The sequence below is a fragment of the Nyctereutes procyonoides genome, unplaced genomic scaffold (genome assembly GCF_905146905.1).
Source record: "Nyctereutes procyonoides isolate TBG_1078 unplaced genomic scaffold, NYPRO_anot_genome, whole genome shotgun sequence".
NCBI lineage: Eukaryota > Metazoa > Chordata > Mammalia > Carnivora > Canidae > Nyctereutes > Nyctereutes procyonoides.
Genome location: NW_026575144.1, coordinates 16,865,467 through 16,883,818, shown reverse-complemented (window position 1 = coordinate 16,883,818; position 18,352 = coordinate 16,865,467). Strand labels below are relative to the sequence as shown.

General features: G+C 37.8%; 1 protein-coding gene across 1 annotated transcript in view; it reads right to left on the bottom strand.

Moving 5' to 3' along the window:
* Positions 1-18,352, bottom strand: part of RYR2 (ryanodine receptor 2) — a 755,069-nt gene that overhangs the window by 128,459 nt on the left and 608,258 nt on the right. Inside the window, exons 61-63 of the mRNA XM_055308992.1 lie at positions 17,878-17,942; positions 15,358-15,479; positions 9,213-9,262 (exon numbers count right to left, since the gene is read on the bottom strand). Coding sequence (XP_055164967.1) covers positions 9,213-9,262; positions 15,358-15,479; positions 17,878-17,942 — 237 coding nt within the window. The remainder of the gene's footprint in view (positions 1-9,212; positions 9,263-15,357; positions 15,480-17,877; positions 17,943-18,352) is intronic.

The following is an 18,352-nucleotide window of genomic DNA, read 5'->3' as shown; positions in this document are numbered from 1 at the left end:
TATGAGGGACACAGGTAATAAAATATTAAGAAAAAATCAATATGAAACACAAGATTAGGTGCACTAAAATAAATATTTTATATTTGTAAACTATATTAATTATATATAATTAATTAATTTATGTTATACAATTAATATATATTAGTTGTGTGCATATATATGTGTGTGTATATATATATATATATCAGAGAATGATGATTGGGGCAACTGGATAGCATAATAGGGCAAGTGGTCATGAGGCTTTTTCTAAGAAGGTGGCATCTGAGCAAAGATTTGAATGAAGGAATAATCATGCATAGATCTGGGAAAAGGACCCAGGTGGAGGAGAGAGCATGTGCAAAGGCTCTGAGGCAGAAAATGAAGCTGGTGTTCCAGGCAAGGAAGTTGAGGTGGCTAATGCATGATTGGAGATTCAGGGGAAAGAAGGAGGATATGGGGTAGAGAGGAAGGGAGTAGCTAGGTTCTAGAGCCTTAAAACCCAACCAAGAACTTTGATTTTTGTTTTTTAAGTGTGATAGGGAGATTTTCTTAAGGTTTTGAATAGGATGGGATCTGATTTATATTTTAAAAGGATTAAATCACAAGGTGCAAAATTCTGGAAGGGCAAGAGTGGAAGTTGGTTAGGAAGCTACTAGAGTCATCTAGAATCAGAAGATTGATGGCAGGAAATTTGGATTAGGATTATCTGCAGTGAAGATTTGCTTGTGGACTGCATGTGAGATGAGATGAGAAGGAGTCAAGAATAACTTCAAGACTGTTTGGGTGAGCACTTGTATGAGCGATTAGGTGACTGGTGGTAAGATTTCCTGATGTGGAGAGGGCGTAAGAAAGGAGCAAAATGAGGAGGGTGGGGGTAGGGTGCTCTGCTTTGAACAGTTTGATTGTGATGGGCTGGCTAACCTCAGGTAGAGAAGCAGAATAGGCAGTAGATGCACAAATCTGTAGTGCAGGGAACAGATCTGAGCTGGAGCTATGCATTTGAGCACCATAAGCATACAGATACTTTAGAAAATCGTGGGCCTTAATAAAATAAGCCAGCTTGGGCATAAATATAGAAAAAAGGGTCTGGGGGCCTCCAATGTTTAGAAGTGTGAAAGATAAGTAGAATGCAGCACAGAAAAGGAGAAAGAGAAGGGCTCAGGAGGAAGACAGGACACAAGGCAACATGCAACTATTACTAAGCATCAAGTCAGAGAGGCTGGCCTCTCCCTCTCGTCCTAAAATACACAGGTTTTTTTTTTTTTTTCTTTTCCTCCTAGTCTGCTGGTTCCTTGTATAGATAACCAGTATTTGTACTTTGTACTGAACCTGACCAGGCCTTTTTCCAAAGGAAAAATCTCCATCTGTAAGAACTCATGAGATGGGATTTATGTTCCCTGCTGAAGGCCAGCCCTTAGGACTGGCATATGCAGTGTCAGGCATAAAGCAGGCATTCAGTTGAATATTGTAAGTTGTGAAGAGTAGGAAACAGTACCAGTGGCCAGAAAAGTTCTGTTGGTCAAATGAAAATGCACATGATAGATGTGAATGTTCTGTGATTGTCAAGTCACAAGCCATAAGCTCCGTGAATCGACACATTTTGGTGTGCTCCATGTGAGGTACAGTATAACTTTGAAGGGAAGAATCTCAGTGTGAAAAATGGTGAGGAACAGAACCTAAAAGATGAAGGAAAAGTGTTCATTGAATTTTCAACATTTTGTGGTGTAGACCAAGCACAAGTATCTGTAATACCAGCAGAGGTAAAAGGTAACCTAATTAATGGTTAGTCTCAAAGATGTAAAGTTTTTAGTATGGGTTTCAAATAAAATAAGAATTACCCACACTCTGCCCTTCTTAAGGTTCTCCAGATAACCATCATTAGAAACGTCCATCATGCTATCAGTAAGAACAGGAAAGACAAAGTGTAGTAGGATGGTAAAATGTTAAAGTGATAATTGTATTTTCATGTAATTACTTCATTACTCAGACTAGAATAAAAACCAGAAGTTTGATACTTTTCAACTCACACTCTTTCAAGGTCCAAACTACTTCCCTTGTCCTCAAACACTTAGAAAAACACCTGTGGATTGCCTCTTTGTCTTCAAGGTTGTATGTTTGCATCAGTGCGTAAGCATAAAGGGCATATAATTAAAATTGTAACTCATCCCTGAATCTACTAGCAACAGACAGCAAGTGTCTGGTTTTTAAAATCTTTGTACTAACTCTATACAGTACTAGAACTCTCTAAATAAAAATAGCAAAGTTAAAGATGTTTGAGAGTCAAATTACTCTTTTTGTATTTTACTCCCAAATTGTTTTTGTAGTTTTTAATATAAGGTTTCTGTAACTCAGGAGTTATCAGTGTTTTCTGAAATGTGACATACAACGTCTTGCTTCTGCTTTGCAATCTGATATACATCAGTATATGAGTATTAGCAGAATGTTGACTTTCCTTCCATTGTGAAAGCAGTAACAACCATTCTAAGTTTTGTTCTTCTCCCTTCTTTTGTGACTTGCAGTAATACCTATCGTAGTCTCTCCTCTGAAGAAATGATTCATCTTGACAAAATCCTCATTAATAATGTGGAACAAAATTATGCTAGAGTTACAAATTTCTCTCAAATTATGAGATAGAGAGAAACTGGAAAGTGCCACTGACTTTATCACTTCTGAAATCTGCACAACTAAACAGAATAAAATTATTGAAACTTTCACTCAGTGAGAAGTTTCGGTTAAGCTGAAAATATATTTTACATAATTCCATATTCTATTCATTTACGCAAAAGTCAGGACATTCTCTGATAGAGATATCTTTAAAGGAAAGAAATATCTGTATCACTCTAATATGGTTTTCTGATATTATCTTTATTATAGGTATTTATTTATTCCGGTATTTCTGACCTCATATATCTCTCACTAAGAAACAGGTTACTTCTGGGGCGCCTGGATGGCTCAGTCGGTTGAGCACCTGCCTTTGGCTCAGGTCATGATCCCAGGGTCCTGGGATAGAGCCCCATGTTGGGCTCTCCACTTAGGGGGGAGTCTGCTTCTCCCTCTGTCTCTGCCCTTCCCCCTGCTTGTGCTTTCTCTCTCTTTAAAATAAATAAATAAAATCTTCGAAAAAATCAGTTATTTTTTTAAACATATAAACCCAGAAGAACTCTCATTTTTGACATGTATACTGCCACCAAACCACAGAACTATTACATTAGGGAAAGACCTGAATGACAAGTGACGACAATAACCAGCAGAAGTAGCAGACTGTGCATCAGTGACCATGAAATCCCCAGCGTAACGACACGTTCAGTTCTCAGATGTATACTAGCCTCAGAGACTCTGAGTCCTTTAAGTAACTTTCCTTTCATTATGTGTCCTAGTAAACAAAAGTAAGCATGGTCTGAATGTTGTTAGAGATAATACATACACAGACTAATTTGCTACTATCTCCTGATACAAGATAGCAGTCCTCATTTTAAACATCTGAATGGGTTTTGGGAGTGGGCAGGTAACAGATGGAGCAACATAAACTTAATCCACTAATTTTTTAATCAGGGAGAGATACCAATTGTAGAATTTACGATTGAAACTTCCAAACACAACATTAAGATTTATGCAGCAGTTTAAATCAGGCATCCCTACCTAGGGGGAGAAAACTCAACATTTTAACAAGAATTACTGCTTCACTTAAACAGATGACAATACTTATCTTGTTCCATATCTCTACAGCTAATACTGGAGTGGAATTAATAATGTGCTACCTAGGGTTCTAGGGTCAGAGGGCAAACCAGAGAAATTTTAGAATGTTACGCTCATTATGTTACTGAGTGCTTGCTCTATTCCAGGCATTCTTAGAAGCTTCTCTGCCATCAAATTTGAAAACTCTCCAGTAACTCTGGACAATTTGCTATCTCACTGATACATTAAAAATTCACCAGAAAATGGGAAAATAGAAAAGGCCTCCAAATGGTAACTGGTTTGTGCCAGCCTTCTCGAATCATTCCTATAGCTGAAAGGATCACTGTTGGTTGGGTTTAATGATCGTGTTTGAAGAGTCTCTAGTTACCTGTTATTTCCTCTTCAATGTAAGTGTCCTAAAGTGTTTTCTCAGACAGCTTAAGGAATTAAAGTAAATGTGATTCTTCTGAGTTGTGGGATAATTGGGTACTTTTTTTCTAAATAATTTCATAAGCAAAAAAAAAAAAGAGTAAAATTTCAGTTATTCATGAGTGTAAGAAAGTTCCAAGTCAAGAGCTCTTATTTAGGCATTCTTAGTGTCTGCTCTTTCTCTATTAGACTGTAGGCTTCCTGAAGGCAGAAGCTAGTGGATTCACTCATTCAGTCATCAGATATTGATAAAATATCTACTACATGCCAGATTCTGCATACAACAATAAGCCCACAGTGAGAGGAGAGGTTCGAGAGAGAGATGTGTGAATCTGGCGACATCGTCACTGGGACGAGGAAAGGTACACAGAGCTATGAGAATGTTGTAATAGGAGAGAGGGAGTAAAATCAGGGAGATCAGGGAAGGTTTTCCTGACAGAGTAAGTACTATTTGGACTGAAGTCTGAAGGATAGGTAGTTTAAACCATTATGGGTGTGGAGGACTGGAGAGGTGACTGTTATGTCTAGGGACCCCATTCCAGGTGGGAATTACAGCATGTGCAAAGACCCTGCACAGAAAGAAATAAAACACTTTGAAGAACAGAGAGAAGACCACTTAACCAGCAGCATAGAGAGCAGGCGAGAACGTGCCAAGACACGAGGATAGAGTGGTACACAGGGGATAATTTATGAAGCACTACTGTGGCCAGATTCAGAATTTTTATTCTCAAGAAAAGGGAATCCACTGAATATGCAGGACTGTGGTAGGAGAGACTGGGTTTTAGGAAGATTTGACTGCTGTCGAGCACAGTCTGGAAGAACAAGGAGATTCACGCAGAATGGTCAGTTTGCTCTTGGAAGAGGACAAGTGGCAGATACCTGGATTGGCCTGGGGGTGGTCACAGTGGAGAGGTGTAGAAATCTTCCTGTTCCTACCCCCACAGCCTGAAAGGGAGCCTCCCACACAGCAGAACACACTTAAGTGTTTATTGACTGAATGCATCGAATGAATGTCATTAAGGCATTAGATTTATTTTCACGTATAAAAATAAAGTCCTTAAGAAGCCTTGATATGCGGGACATCTGGGTGGCTCAGTCGGTTAAGCATCTGCCTTTGGCTCAGGTCATGATCCTAGGGTCCTGGGCTCGAGTCGAGCTCCCTACTCAGTGGGGAACTGCTTCTCTCTCACCCTCTGCCCTTCCTTCCTGCTCATGCTCACTCGCACTCTCTCTCTAATAAATATTTAAAAAAATATAGGAACCCTGATATGAATATACCTGTGGCATCATCACTGTCCCTACTGGAGGCTTAGTTATGGATTCTGCTTCCTCTAAAACTGACCAAAAGGCTTAAATGGGCTGTAACAGGAGGGCTTATATGTATTTTCTAACTGCCTTGACATGAGTAATCAAGATTTCTACTCAGCAAAAGTGGGAGAAAATGATGGGATTAAAAGCAATATTTCACTAGTTAACAAAGGGTCCTTGAAAATGGCCAATGGAACTCAATACCACTTCTCAACTTGCCTGCGTCCTATCCATGTTCTAACCATTTTCTCAAATACTAGAGTGCTCAAATACTAGAGTGCGCCAACTTATAATCACTGGTAAGCTTTCTGGAACTCAAACAGAAAGCCTATATATACAATGAAGATACTAATTTCTTTATTATTTTTTCCATAAAGTTTTTTAATGGATACACCAGAACTACTGTTCTGTGGGGGAACAGGGCTTATTCACCCTTTTTAAAAACTTACCTTCTTCAAATATAAAATGAAATGGTTTAAACACCTCAGAAAGATATAAGAACGATAAAAACATGACTGAGCTCTTTAATTCTTAGTGTCTCAATGTGTAGAAGGTATTTTAAAGTAGATTAAAGATATACACAAATAGAAGTCCAAATTTGGGGAATCTTTAATATAGCAGAAAAGTCTTTCATCTACAGATGAAGTCTGGAGGTCTAGCGACAACTTGGTTGCCAACTTGGAATAAACAGTCCATTACTCACCAAACCCTGAATTCCCGACAATTGCCACCATCAGGTCAAGTATTTTGTCTGTTGGCTTATGTTAACCCCTTGTGTCTCCAATCCCCCCTTCCTGATATGTTGAAGGTTAATGTGTATCTTTCTACGTCTTTACTTTTACTCACTGTTCATAAGACACAAAGCTCAAATGTTTCTTTGCTAATCTCCATTTTTAACTATCTTAGTTTACCCTTACCTTAAGCCATGAACAGTTTTTAAAACTAAGTCAGTACAGGAAAAACATCTTGACCATCAGGGTCCTGTCTACCAGAATACGGAAAAATGATATCATGTAAAAGAAGGGAGAAAGGAAAAAATAAGAGATTAATAGGACTCTCAAGGACCACTGTATATACATCATTAGGTCTCTCTCTTTAGGGAAATCGACAATGGCAGAACTGATACATCAAAAATAAATATATGGTATACCACTCCCATTTCATTCTGGAAATGGGTAGATTAAAAAGCCTTCGTCGTGCGGGTACTTTAAGTAGCCAACTCCCCTAGTGTAGTTCTTTTGGAGTTTGATTTATATAAATAAAAACTGTGCAGGGGTGCCTGGGTGCCTCAGCAGGTTAAGCATCTGCCTTCGGCTCAGGTCATGATCTCAGGGTCCTGGGATCAAGCCCCCCATCGGGCTCTCTGCTCAGCAGCGTCTGCCTCTCCCTCTTTGTCTGCCTCTTCTCGGAGCTTGTGTGTTTGCTCATGCTCTCTCTCTCTCTCAAATAAATAAAGTCTGAAAAAAACTGTGCAAATCAGACTAGGAATCCCTTAGATTAGAAAGCTGTAAAGTTACAGTTTCCACAGCACTTGAGCATTCATTATCTTACATTAGATCAGCTATGTGCAATTGATCTCAAAGATTGGTAGTCATTTTAACTTAGTTTAAAAAAAAAAGTTCAGAGAAGTCAAGTTCCTCATCCAAATCACTCAGCTGTTCTAGTTCCAAAAGCTCTTACATCTAGGCTTTCTGATTTGAAGCCCACTATTTTTCCAGTCATCCTATTAGTGTCTAAAGTCAGGTTATAACCGTCAAGTATAAAGATAATATGGATAAGACTTAAGGATTCCAATCTTTGGATGAGTCTGTATTAGAAAATGTGTAATTAACAAAGGCCTCTTGAGGTTTGTATTACTTTCCAGGCAAATGCCAAAGCAAATTTGAAACAATAAAAACAAGAGATGCTAGAATAATATGTAGAAGACACACAAATACACTTCTGAAGTAAAGACACATAGTAGCTCTCCAGTAAATTCCTGTTAAAAATAATAGTATTTAAAGGCTGAGAGATTTAAGATACAATGCCTAAATGGAGTATCAATATCACATTGGGATGGGATGAATGCTAAAGTCTCAGTCCATACTGAGAGGTATGACAAGTGTTATTATGCATTTATATTCAATTACTAGACCCTTAAAAAACCAGGAGATTAAATAGGCAAAATTAACCCACAGTAATGGAGGTCTACATAGAGTTCCTTTGCAGAAGGTTATAAATTGGGAAATGGCCTAAGGGAGGCCTCTGAAATGCTGGATATGTTCTATATCTTAATCTGAGGAAATGGTATATAACCCATTTCCTCAGATTAAGATATATATACATATATGTATATATATATATATATGGCAAATTACAACAAACTATATCATTAAGCTATCTTCAAAATTTGTGCACTTGTTCTATATATGGAACACCTCAAAAGTTTTTAAAAGGAAATTATAGTGAAACATAACATAGGAAACCAAGAATTTACAATATGCAAGAAGTCAGAAATATTTCAACAGAAAGTATTACTATGCTCATTAGTAAGAATGCAAACACTGCACTTAAGAAAAAGGGGTCCCCATCAAAATGATATATAATAAGACAAATGGAGGACACTGGAATCCACTGTTACTACGAGAAAGTTGAAGAGTACATAACAATTCTGTCCACATAATTTCACAGAAATTTTTCTTTGTTGAAGAGAAGTCAAACAAATAGCAGTCAACTAGAAGTTATTTTGAAGATAATCTGCCCATTGATTTGGGATAACTGAAACATTAATGCCAAAACTCAGGCCATTTAAATGAAACATACCTTATTATGAAATTAAAGAGCATGTAGTATTGGATCTAATAAAATTAGCAACCAGAGCTTTAAGGAATTATATCCAGAAACTATCATTTCTCAAAACATAGAAAGAATTTAAATGTGTGTATGTGTGTATCTTTACACACACACACACATACACATCTATCCTTCAGTTCATTCACTGTGGCTTTTAAAGAAATGACCTAATCCTTAGTTTTTCCTGTAAATGGAATTGCACTTACAATATTGGTATCAATACACTTGATATTTTACGACTGAAATTACCCCAACACTGTCTCATAATCGATAGCACACAGGGTTGAAATTTGCTTTTGTGACTTATAAAAGCAGATGCAGAAATGAAAACACAAATTCTGCCAGCTATTCTTGAGTCCTACAGCCCCAGAGCAAGGAGGATCTGTGGAAAGTGAGTGGCCGCCCTGCATGGCAGTCCAAAAGCAGGTGCTCAGGTGTATGGACTTCAGTTATGTGAATTCTCAGACACAAAAACTGTCTCAAAAAGTCACTCTTGCCAAGTGAAGTCTTTGCCTCACTGTCTCTACTATGAAGCTCCAATGTCAGGAATGCAGTTAACATATAAATCTGTAGTCAAGAGCATTAACAACAACAACAACAAAAAGTGCAGTTAAATTTTTTTAATTTATGAGAGCTCAGTCTTTCACCTATTGGAAATAGACAAACAAGTTCAAGGGCCCAGTTCCTCTTTACCCCTCTGAAATAAAATATGGCAGAAGCTGCCACTTTCGTTCATGTTCTCCTTTATAATAAAACCTTTTGGTTTTCAAATGTGCTTCGGACCAGCATAAAAAAGTTACAGTCTTCAATTTCACCATAGTAATGCTACTTACAAACAACCTCGAGGACCTTACCTTGGCCTATGACGACCATGCATGCAGCCATGCAAACATGCATTCATGCAACATAGCAGCACACAACATAGTGCAAAACTGGCAAAGAAAACCAAGTGATGGCCATGCTCATATTTGTTTCAAGGGTCTCCTTACCAAATAGTGAAATCCTATGCCTGACAAGAACTCCAAGTTTGCAGAATAGGCTGAAGACAAAAGAAAAACAAAAGAGAAAAGGGGAAAAGGGGAGGGAAGGTAGAAAAGACAGGGAGAAATTAAAATAAAATAAATAAAAAAGAAGAAGAAAAGAAAAATAAACAGCTGATATATGAGCAGGAAAAAGCAACATGATGTCACGCAGAAAGAATCGATTCTCTGAGCAGAATGTGGAGTAAAGGTATTAAAGAAAGAATCTTTGAGTGCATATCTATAACAAACATGGTTAAAAAAGCACATATTATAAGTAAAGAAACCAAAAAAATTTGAAAGCAAAGCTAATTAATATAAAAGCAATCTCTATGAATTCCACAAGAATATAACTACTCAAATACCACAAGGAAAACACTTGAATTTTATCTGCCCACATGTACCACATGTACCATGAAATCCTAGAATCTTTGTTATTGTTGTTATGGACATTATTTAAAACCAGAAGTATGGTGCTTTGGGCATAAACGTTACTTTAAATTTCAGTATGTTTATCATTTGAACTTTCCTTTTTGTTCACACACCCCTTACACATATACCAAAGCATCCAGTGAATATGAGTGCAGTGAAGTAGAGACAGAATTTGAACAGCTGATAATCACTCAGGGAAAAACGTTACAGATGCGATAACCAAGGCCTCTTAATGCTAAGGCTCGAGTTGAGTCTGTTTCTTATCTCTTTTAGACCGAGTTCCTATGTTTTTATGTCCTCCCTAGGATATAAGGGTGGCCTGCATTCAGCATTCAGCACGACAGCACTGTGTGTACGAACACTCACATCGGACCCCACAATCTGGGCAAGACCTGCTATTGTCCTGGCTTGTAATAGATCCACAGTCTGGTGGCCTCTTGCAGGTCTTACCTGGAATACCCGTCACTCACTTCCCTGCTACACTCCTCTCTACCCACCCCTCAGGATCTGGCACCACACAAGTCTACTGCAACAAGCTTTTGCTAATACCCAGGTTCCTTCACCACTCCCAGCCCAAGCTGAAAGAGTTCCCCTTCCAGCCTCTCTCAGGAGCCATTTGCAAATCTCTACCATGACACCTACTCTCCCAACTTAACAATTGGTATGAGTTTCACATTTACCCACATACTCCTGAGCTCTCCGAGAGCATAGGCTCTGCATAGCCAGAACTTACCAAAGCTCTAGCCTTAACGATCCATTTGTACAGCACTACCCACACCCAGTTTGACTGTCCCAATAGCAGTGGCAGCGATATCCTGACTGTCCCATTTTGTATTGGAAAGCTATCCCATAAGCAGCAGTGTGCAGATGTACACTCACCAGGACTGGGGATACACACTACGCCATGGGCAAAAATGGAGTCACTTGCTCATGGCAGGATGGGAGAAAGGAGACAGAGAATCACATTTGTGACACTGACCTTCTTAACAGGAAGTTTTGGCTATCATTTCTCATTCCAGTAACAATGCGGAATAACGTATTAATGAACATTGATTACATAGGGCATTGTATAGCTTTTCCAAGAGAACATACATTAACAAATGTGTAAATGGATTTGAGGTCTTGAGAAATCTCTTAGCAGTTCTGAAAGTTTTTAAAACAATGATCTGTTCAAGTAGATATTAGAATTTAAAATGAGACATTAGCCTCCTGCATTATTCATCCCTGTGCTATAATGTAAAGAAAAAAAGACAATGAAACAAAAGCAACTTTCTCCAGGTGCCCTCATCTGCTGAGCCTTATACATGCCACCTTAACAAAGGTCTATCTCCCTCTGGAAGAGTCATTACTTCTTATAGTTGTACACATTTTGAATCCCTCTATGTACACCAACCTATTCTAAGCGATGTCTTTTACCTTTTACTGAGACTCTCTAGTACCAGCATGAAACATCCGGAGATAATTCTGCCCAATTCATCGAGACCTAGGACATTTTGCTGTGATGGAAAACAGAATTGCTCTGTATCCCATTCTGTTGGGTATTGAATGTCTGAGAGTCTGTCCAAGAAAGATGACTTCTTGCAGTAGCAACTGCTTCTTGACTTGGGTCTCTAATCAGCAGCCAATGTGCCACCAGAGGGAAATAAAGATATATAGAAAATCAGGGTCACCCAAAAGACATATTATGCCTCTTTCCTCTCCTGTCCCATCCTCTTTCAGAGTACAGTTTCTATACTGACTATAAGGTTTTATTAATGTAAGCTTTGACCTACAGTTTCTCCAAAAATATTTTCCATAATACTGTTATCCCCTTTCTGTATATCCCTTCATTACTAACATTCTTAAGAATTTATAACATATCCACTTCTTTGGCTTTATGCCTTGCTTTGCAATTTTATCACTTCATTGCTTTACTGAAACACTCCCTAGATATTCTCAATACTTGCCAATCAGCAAATCTAATAAAACTTTTTCAACCTCCGTCCTGGAGAGCTCTCTAACGTACTTGCCATCATCGACTATTTCAATCTGGGAAACTCTGAATTCTATTTTACAGCAATGCATTTCCCCCTTTTTTTCCCTCATTAATCATTCTCTATCTTCTTCAAAAACCCACTTCTGAAAGCCCTTCAGATGGAATATTCTCCACGCTTTGGTATTCAGAACCATTTGCTCCTCTCTCCACTCCCCTTTCATCTGCTTTCAGAACTCTGAGCAGAACATGGATCCAGACAATCTCCCAATATGTCATTTCTTGCTCTGGTCCCTCCACCAACACCACTCATTTCCAACTTTCTGCTGGACATTTCCAGCTGAAAGACCTACTATTACTTCTACTTCCAATAATTCCTTAACCAAACTTAACCTCTTTTTCTCAAAACTAGTTCTTCTGTTATTTCTTTTTTTGCTGTTGCCACCAATATTGTTACAATCACTCAGCATCAAAACCCAGCACCAGGCTGACCTCCTTTTTTCTACATGCTGTGTGGCTCAGTGCCATGTCCTGTGATTTTCTCTTGTCCATGCTTCATTTCCAGTACTCATCACAACTCACTAAGTGGTTAGCTCTGCATGTACGCAGGTACCCAGCGGCACTTTTAAGTGCACTCAAGTTAGGAACTGCATTGTTGTGTGTGTGTGTGTTTTGTCTTAAACTTACGATGGCATTTTGCACATGGTAGGCATTCAGGAATATGTGTTGAATGAATCAGTGGGTAGAACCACCTATTTGAGGAAGCATGTCTGTCACAGCAGCCTGCTTTACTGTCATGGCCTCCTAGCAAGCTGACTCTTCTCAATCTCACCTTTGCTGCCTGACTGCCCTATATCCCAGTGGTTTCATAGGGCTAATGAATGAAGTAAAAAAAGATTAATTAAGAAAATTGAGAAAAGGAAGATGCCTTATTCTGACAGTTACTGTCAATTATAGTATTCCACAATCAATCTACATAACCCACATTTCCCCTAAATTACTATGTTCTACGCTCTTTATGTTGTTATCTACATGCAAATAGTCTCCCTTCTTAATCTACGACCTACATGTTTTTAAGATCAATTTTGAATGATCATGGCTTTCCTATATCTTTAGCTCATCCATACTCATCCAATGTGGTCTCACTTTACTTTGAATCCCACAGCACTGCATGGCTTTCTCCTAGCAGAATTATATCTATACTCACATACTTAGGTACTGCCAAGTAGACTCCCAGAGTGCAGACGCCACCCTTATTCTTTTTCACAGATGTGATAGTATAGAAAAAGCTCAATACATGATTTCTAGTGCCAAGAAGTATCTAAACATCTAATGGAAACAACTCGTCCTTAAGTGTGCATGTTAACTCCGACCTACACAACTACTGCTACACACAATTGTTAAATACAAATTAATATTATCGCTTCAGTGTCCAACATGTATATGAAGACATGACTGCTTATTCACAGTAGCAGGGCCAGCATTTTTTTGTTGTATTTTATCCTGTTTTTAATTTTTTTTGCCCATTTTATTCACTGACATAATATTTAACTGAAGCAGTAAGAAATCACACATTTATAAATTTCAGTGATTTCATTTAAACATATCAAATGAAATTTTTAGTTGGTTTTTGTTACTGTGATGGTGATTCCAGTGGTTTTGAAATACATTTTTATGCTTATAAAAGATTTTTCATTTTAAAAACTTTAAAAATATATAAAAATAGTAAGAAGAAAGATCTACCATATTACCCAAAGAAAAAAACTATTAAAATCAAGTTTCTTCCCTATCAGTATTCTTCTACACATACAAATTCAGGTTTTTAAAAAATCTGAATCATACTATTTAAATATGTATTTTACTTTTTAAATAATCATTGTCCTAAGTAATTACACATTTGCATGCATCAGAATTTTAATGACTGGATATCATTTTTTGTGTGCCATAATTTCTTTATCATTACCTTAATTATTTTTTCATCCCAGAATTTTTCTGAGGTTAAATTCTACCTATGTTTGGATGCACAGGTAATGAAATTAAACTACTTCTATTATTGTGTGCCTCAAATCTTATGTTGGAATTTTAGATGATATTAATTTCTCTTTTGGAAGTTGTAATGGGAAAAGTAAAATTTGCCAACCCTCTTTCCAGGAGGTGAAGAAAAAACAAGATGAAATTATGGAAAATATTTTGGTGCAGTGTTGATAAAGAAGGGGCATCTCAGGCCCCCAAACCACATCAACTGAAGCACAGAACAGCAATGCTCTTCTGATTAATTCTATGAGGGAAAATTGGGCAAAGGAAAATTAGTTACTTCTGTCCTCAGGGAACAGTTCTAAGAATGAAAATATAATAGAGACAAAACATGATATGGGAGAAGGGAAAGAGCAGAATGTGCATAATTTTATCTGTATTTTTTTTCCTATATCCTCTGAGTACATTGTCTTTTAATTTATGTAACCGAATGACATCTAAATCAACAGCAATTCTGTGAACAAAGCTGCCCTTACAAAAGGCCACTCTGACCCAGGGAGGGCTCGGAGACCTTGCACTAGCCTTGGGTGCAAGGTGTTTAAAGGTAACTTGTTGCCTTAGCATTTTCTAGCTGCTGAGACATCCCAGTCCACTGGGGATGATGGGCCTGTGAAATGAGGGGGGATGGGCCTCTCTCTTCTGGGGAAAAAGGTAAAAAGACCATGCCAAAGAGATAGAGGGAGGGGACTCATATCTTGGAAAGTAGCCTCTCACTCCTTTTTTTTTTTTTTTCTGGTAACAAAGCTGGTGGAAACAAAGTGTGCCACTGGATGGATTCTCTATTTCTTTATAATTGCTGTTACCAACGTCACAGGAAGATCATCATTTGAAGAAGTCTGGAATGGTTTTTAGCCCTGTTGCAATCTTATATCACATGACATCACAGATCATTAAAGTCAAGTCTGCTTTGTCAAGGTTATTTGCTTTTATGGAAATTTTTTTCAAACACAATCTAAAAGTTTGGTATGGGCTCCTGTGCAGTTTGATAATACAGAAATAGATCTGCTGAATAATCAATTCTCATGAGTCCTAAATTTTGGCAGAATTTTTGAAAAATCAGACTTGAAATACCCAGAAGAATCACCAATAATCTACAAGGAATACTTGGGTTTAAATCCAAGGAGTACTTGGGTTTAAACAGAAACTAAGATGCCAGCTTGAGTGGTGTGAGGGGAAATCTTCAGAAAGCACATATTTTTATGTCATTTTCTTCCAAGATGGGTCATTATTTTCAAACATCGAAAAACAGAATTTCTGTAAATGGGGTCTTGCCCTCAAGAAAAATGCCTTTATTTTTCAACAGTTTCACAAAAATAATAGATTCAGAGAAATTTTTTTTATTTTTTATTTTTTTGATTCAGAGAAATTTTAAAGAAAGTTATATTCATCACAAATACTAATCTAGTGATGCTTCTACTTGTGGATTCTGTATCGAGTGCCTTATTCCTATTATTCAGCATTATATTTAGCAGCAAAATAAAAGACAAGACTCAACATGTAGAACACATGTATTAAGTTGCAGAGAGCATCCTCACAGTGTTTGGTTCCAAAGGGCCCAGGGGACAGGGACCCTGGGTGGGCACCCTGCATGTTCCCACCTTAGGATTCCCAGCAGCTCTTTTTCAAATGCAAATACACTTCACTCAACAACAATCTTTATTTTGTGTGGCTGTTTACCTCGTCACCATTTCTTTCTCCTTGTTTGATGCATGTCCTCCAGAACAGAGAGGTCTGCTTGCTGCAGATAAGAAGTATAAGCGATGGTTTTTGAAATATTGATCAATTAAAGGAAGAACCACCTGAAAGAAAAGAAAAGAGAAGAGATCTACACAGTGGGCTGAGGCTCTGGAGTAGCCCGAGTTCTCCCCACAACCAGCAGGTCCTCTGGTAGCTCACCCTATCTCCAGTCCCTGTATAGCCACGCATTGGCACATGTGTGGGACATGACATGGTTACTGGGAATGTTCCACATTTTCAACAGCGTGGAATTACTTTCCTATCTTTTCAAAAATGAAATATCCTCAGTATTTTCATATAATACAGTTCAGTGCCCAATAGGTTCAGAAATAATCAACAACTACCATTTATTGAGTCTCTATTATGTGTGGAGATTGCAATTGATGTCCTATCATTTCATTTTCCCCAACAACTACTCTGTGCAGTAGGTGTCATCATCCCTATTTTCTAGGTATTAAACTCAGGTGCAGAAAGTGAGTGACTTCCTCAAAGTCACATTGCCACTTACCTACCTCACTTCTTACCTAGCCTATCTCAAAGTCCACTTGCCATTCCTAGATGCTAATCCTGCTGGCCTGGGGCGAATTCCTCCTCTTCACCCTGTGCACTCACACCATGAGGCTTTGCACAAACCATTCCTGGTCTGAAATGTTCTTCCATAAGTCCATAACCCTATAACCCATTCACTCCACTCCTGCAGACCTCAGCCCAGTGGCACTCCATCAGATAATCTTTCATTGATTACCTCAACTAGATAAAATCCCCATATTCTCTGTTCTTGAGAGAGAGAGAGAGAGAGAGAGAGAGAAAAAAAAACATCAACTTGATTTTGCAAAAAATCATTTGCAAAACAACTAGATTTTGAGTTAGTCTCTCTCCATAAGAGTTTATAAGGTATATAAGAACAACAGACATGCTGTGTTTGTTTCCCATTATTGCTCTTTCCTGACCTCTATGACTACTCTTTGCTCTGTTTTGTTTACTCCTGGATCACTAGCACTTAGGATTTTGTGGCACCCATTAGATAAATATCTGTTAAAAAATAAATGAGAAAAGTAATAATATCTGGCACTATCAGTTTTTAGACTCAAGTCTGTCTGATTACATTTCCCCCCATGATGTTGTATACCATATTTATATATAATAGCAAAATACAATTTTTTTGTGATTTTCCTAGAAAGTTGCAACATTGCCTGAACTTAGTGATGACACATAATAGCTACTCAACAAATACGTGAATGGATGAGTCAAAGACTCCGAAGAAATTAAACCACATGAGGCATCTGCAAATAAAATCACTAGGGGTCCTGAGGATATAGACAGAGCAAGATAAGAACGTATTTCAAATATGTGGTTAGAGGCCATGAATACAGCCTTTGTAATACTTGGCTATTAGAGGGACTATAACCCAGTAGAACAAGATAGCTAGCAATATGTAGCCCAATACAAACTAAGATGGTAGGGTCTAGATTCTGAGCACTATACTGAGTGGAAAGAAAAGACAAGAGGAATCTCCCTTACAGTAAAGGGCACAATTCTGAAAACATGATAAAAGCCCAATATTAATCAATTGAAGTAATGTGCCTTTTTGCAAATGATCTATAGTAACCACCAAATGCAAGTACTCTGAAAGTAAATTGACTGAAATCATTAAGTGTTCAGGTTAATGTCAATACACCATAAACAGGAAAACTTCCCAAGGGCATTCTGTGTCCATGAGAGCAATCCCTGGGATGTAGGCTAATACCTGACAGAGACTAGGCACACAGCACATGCTGAGTAAATGAATGATACAATATTGATGAACGAACCCAGTGTGGAGAATCTGCAATACTTTGGCTCCTTCCCTTATTGGCTGAAAGAAAGTCATGAATGTTCCAGGCAAAGAGCAGACTATTGATAAATTCTTAATAAATGGAATGACTAATAAAAATGGGTATACTTTATACTATATAAACAATTTATTCTCTTTGATCCTCAGTTTTCTCATCTGTAAACTGAGTAGGACAAAGGTCCCACAATAGAGATTATGCAGTAAAGCTTATATTGTAAAACTTTTAAAATCTGTAATTTATAAATTAACAAATGCTTTTCCTCTTTATAAAAGAAATGCTCATAAATTTTTAAATCCTAACAACAATCAAATATTAAGAAGTAGACATGTTTCTTCTATGTCATTTGATAAAAGCCCCCCAAAAGGGGACTTAATTAGACTCCATATAGATGGAAGTGATTTGAGAATTACGATAGGAAGAACAGTGAGTTAAAGTAAGACCAAGTGTCCTAGCAGCAAATTTAATCTCACATGATTCATGCAGTTCTTTTTGTGACACAGAATATTTACTTGTCGTAGAATTCACATTTGTAGACCAGTACACTCTGGAAAGAGTCAAAGACCTAGAGAGTACATTTTGTAAATAAATATATTGAAGCAAAAACAAAATGGATCGTATACTGTACTTTAGCAAAGAACTTGATTTCTTGTTCATAAGGGAAATGTTCTCCTTTGCTTCTGCCGCCACCATCTGTAGATACAAAGAGTTGTTAGGAACATGTTTCACTTCAAATATTACAAAACATTCACCCAAAATGCAACATTTAGAACACACTGTCAAATGTGTTACCCTGGTAAACTGAACACAGAAAGCTGTCCAAAATACCAAGGCTAACTTTATTCAGCAGGATAATAATTTTTAAAAAGGATTTTAAAAAGGTACCTAGGTGCTCAGTCAGTGAAGCATCTGCCTTTGGCTCTGGTCATGATCTCAGGGTCCTGGGATCAAGTCCTGCATCAGGCCCCCTGCTCAGTGAGGAGTCTGCTTCTCCCTCTCCCTCTGCCCCTCCCCCTACTTGTGTGCTCTCTCTCTGTGTCAAATATAAATAAAATCTTAAAAAAAAGAGGCATTTGAGGATTTCTTTTAAAAAAAGGATTAAA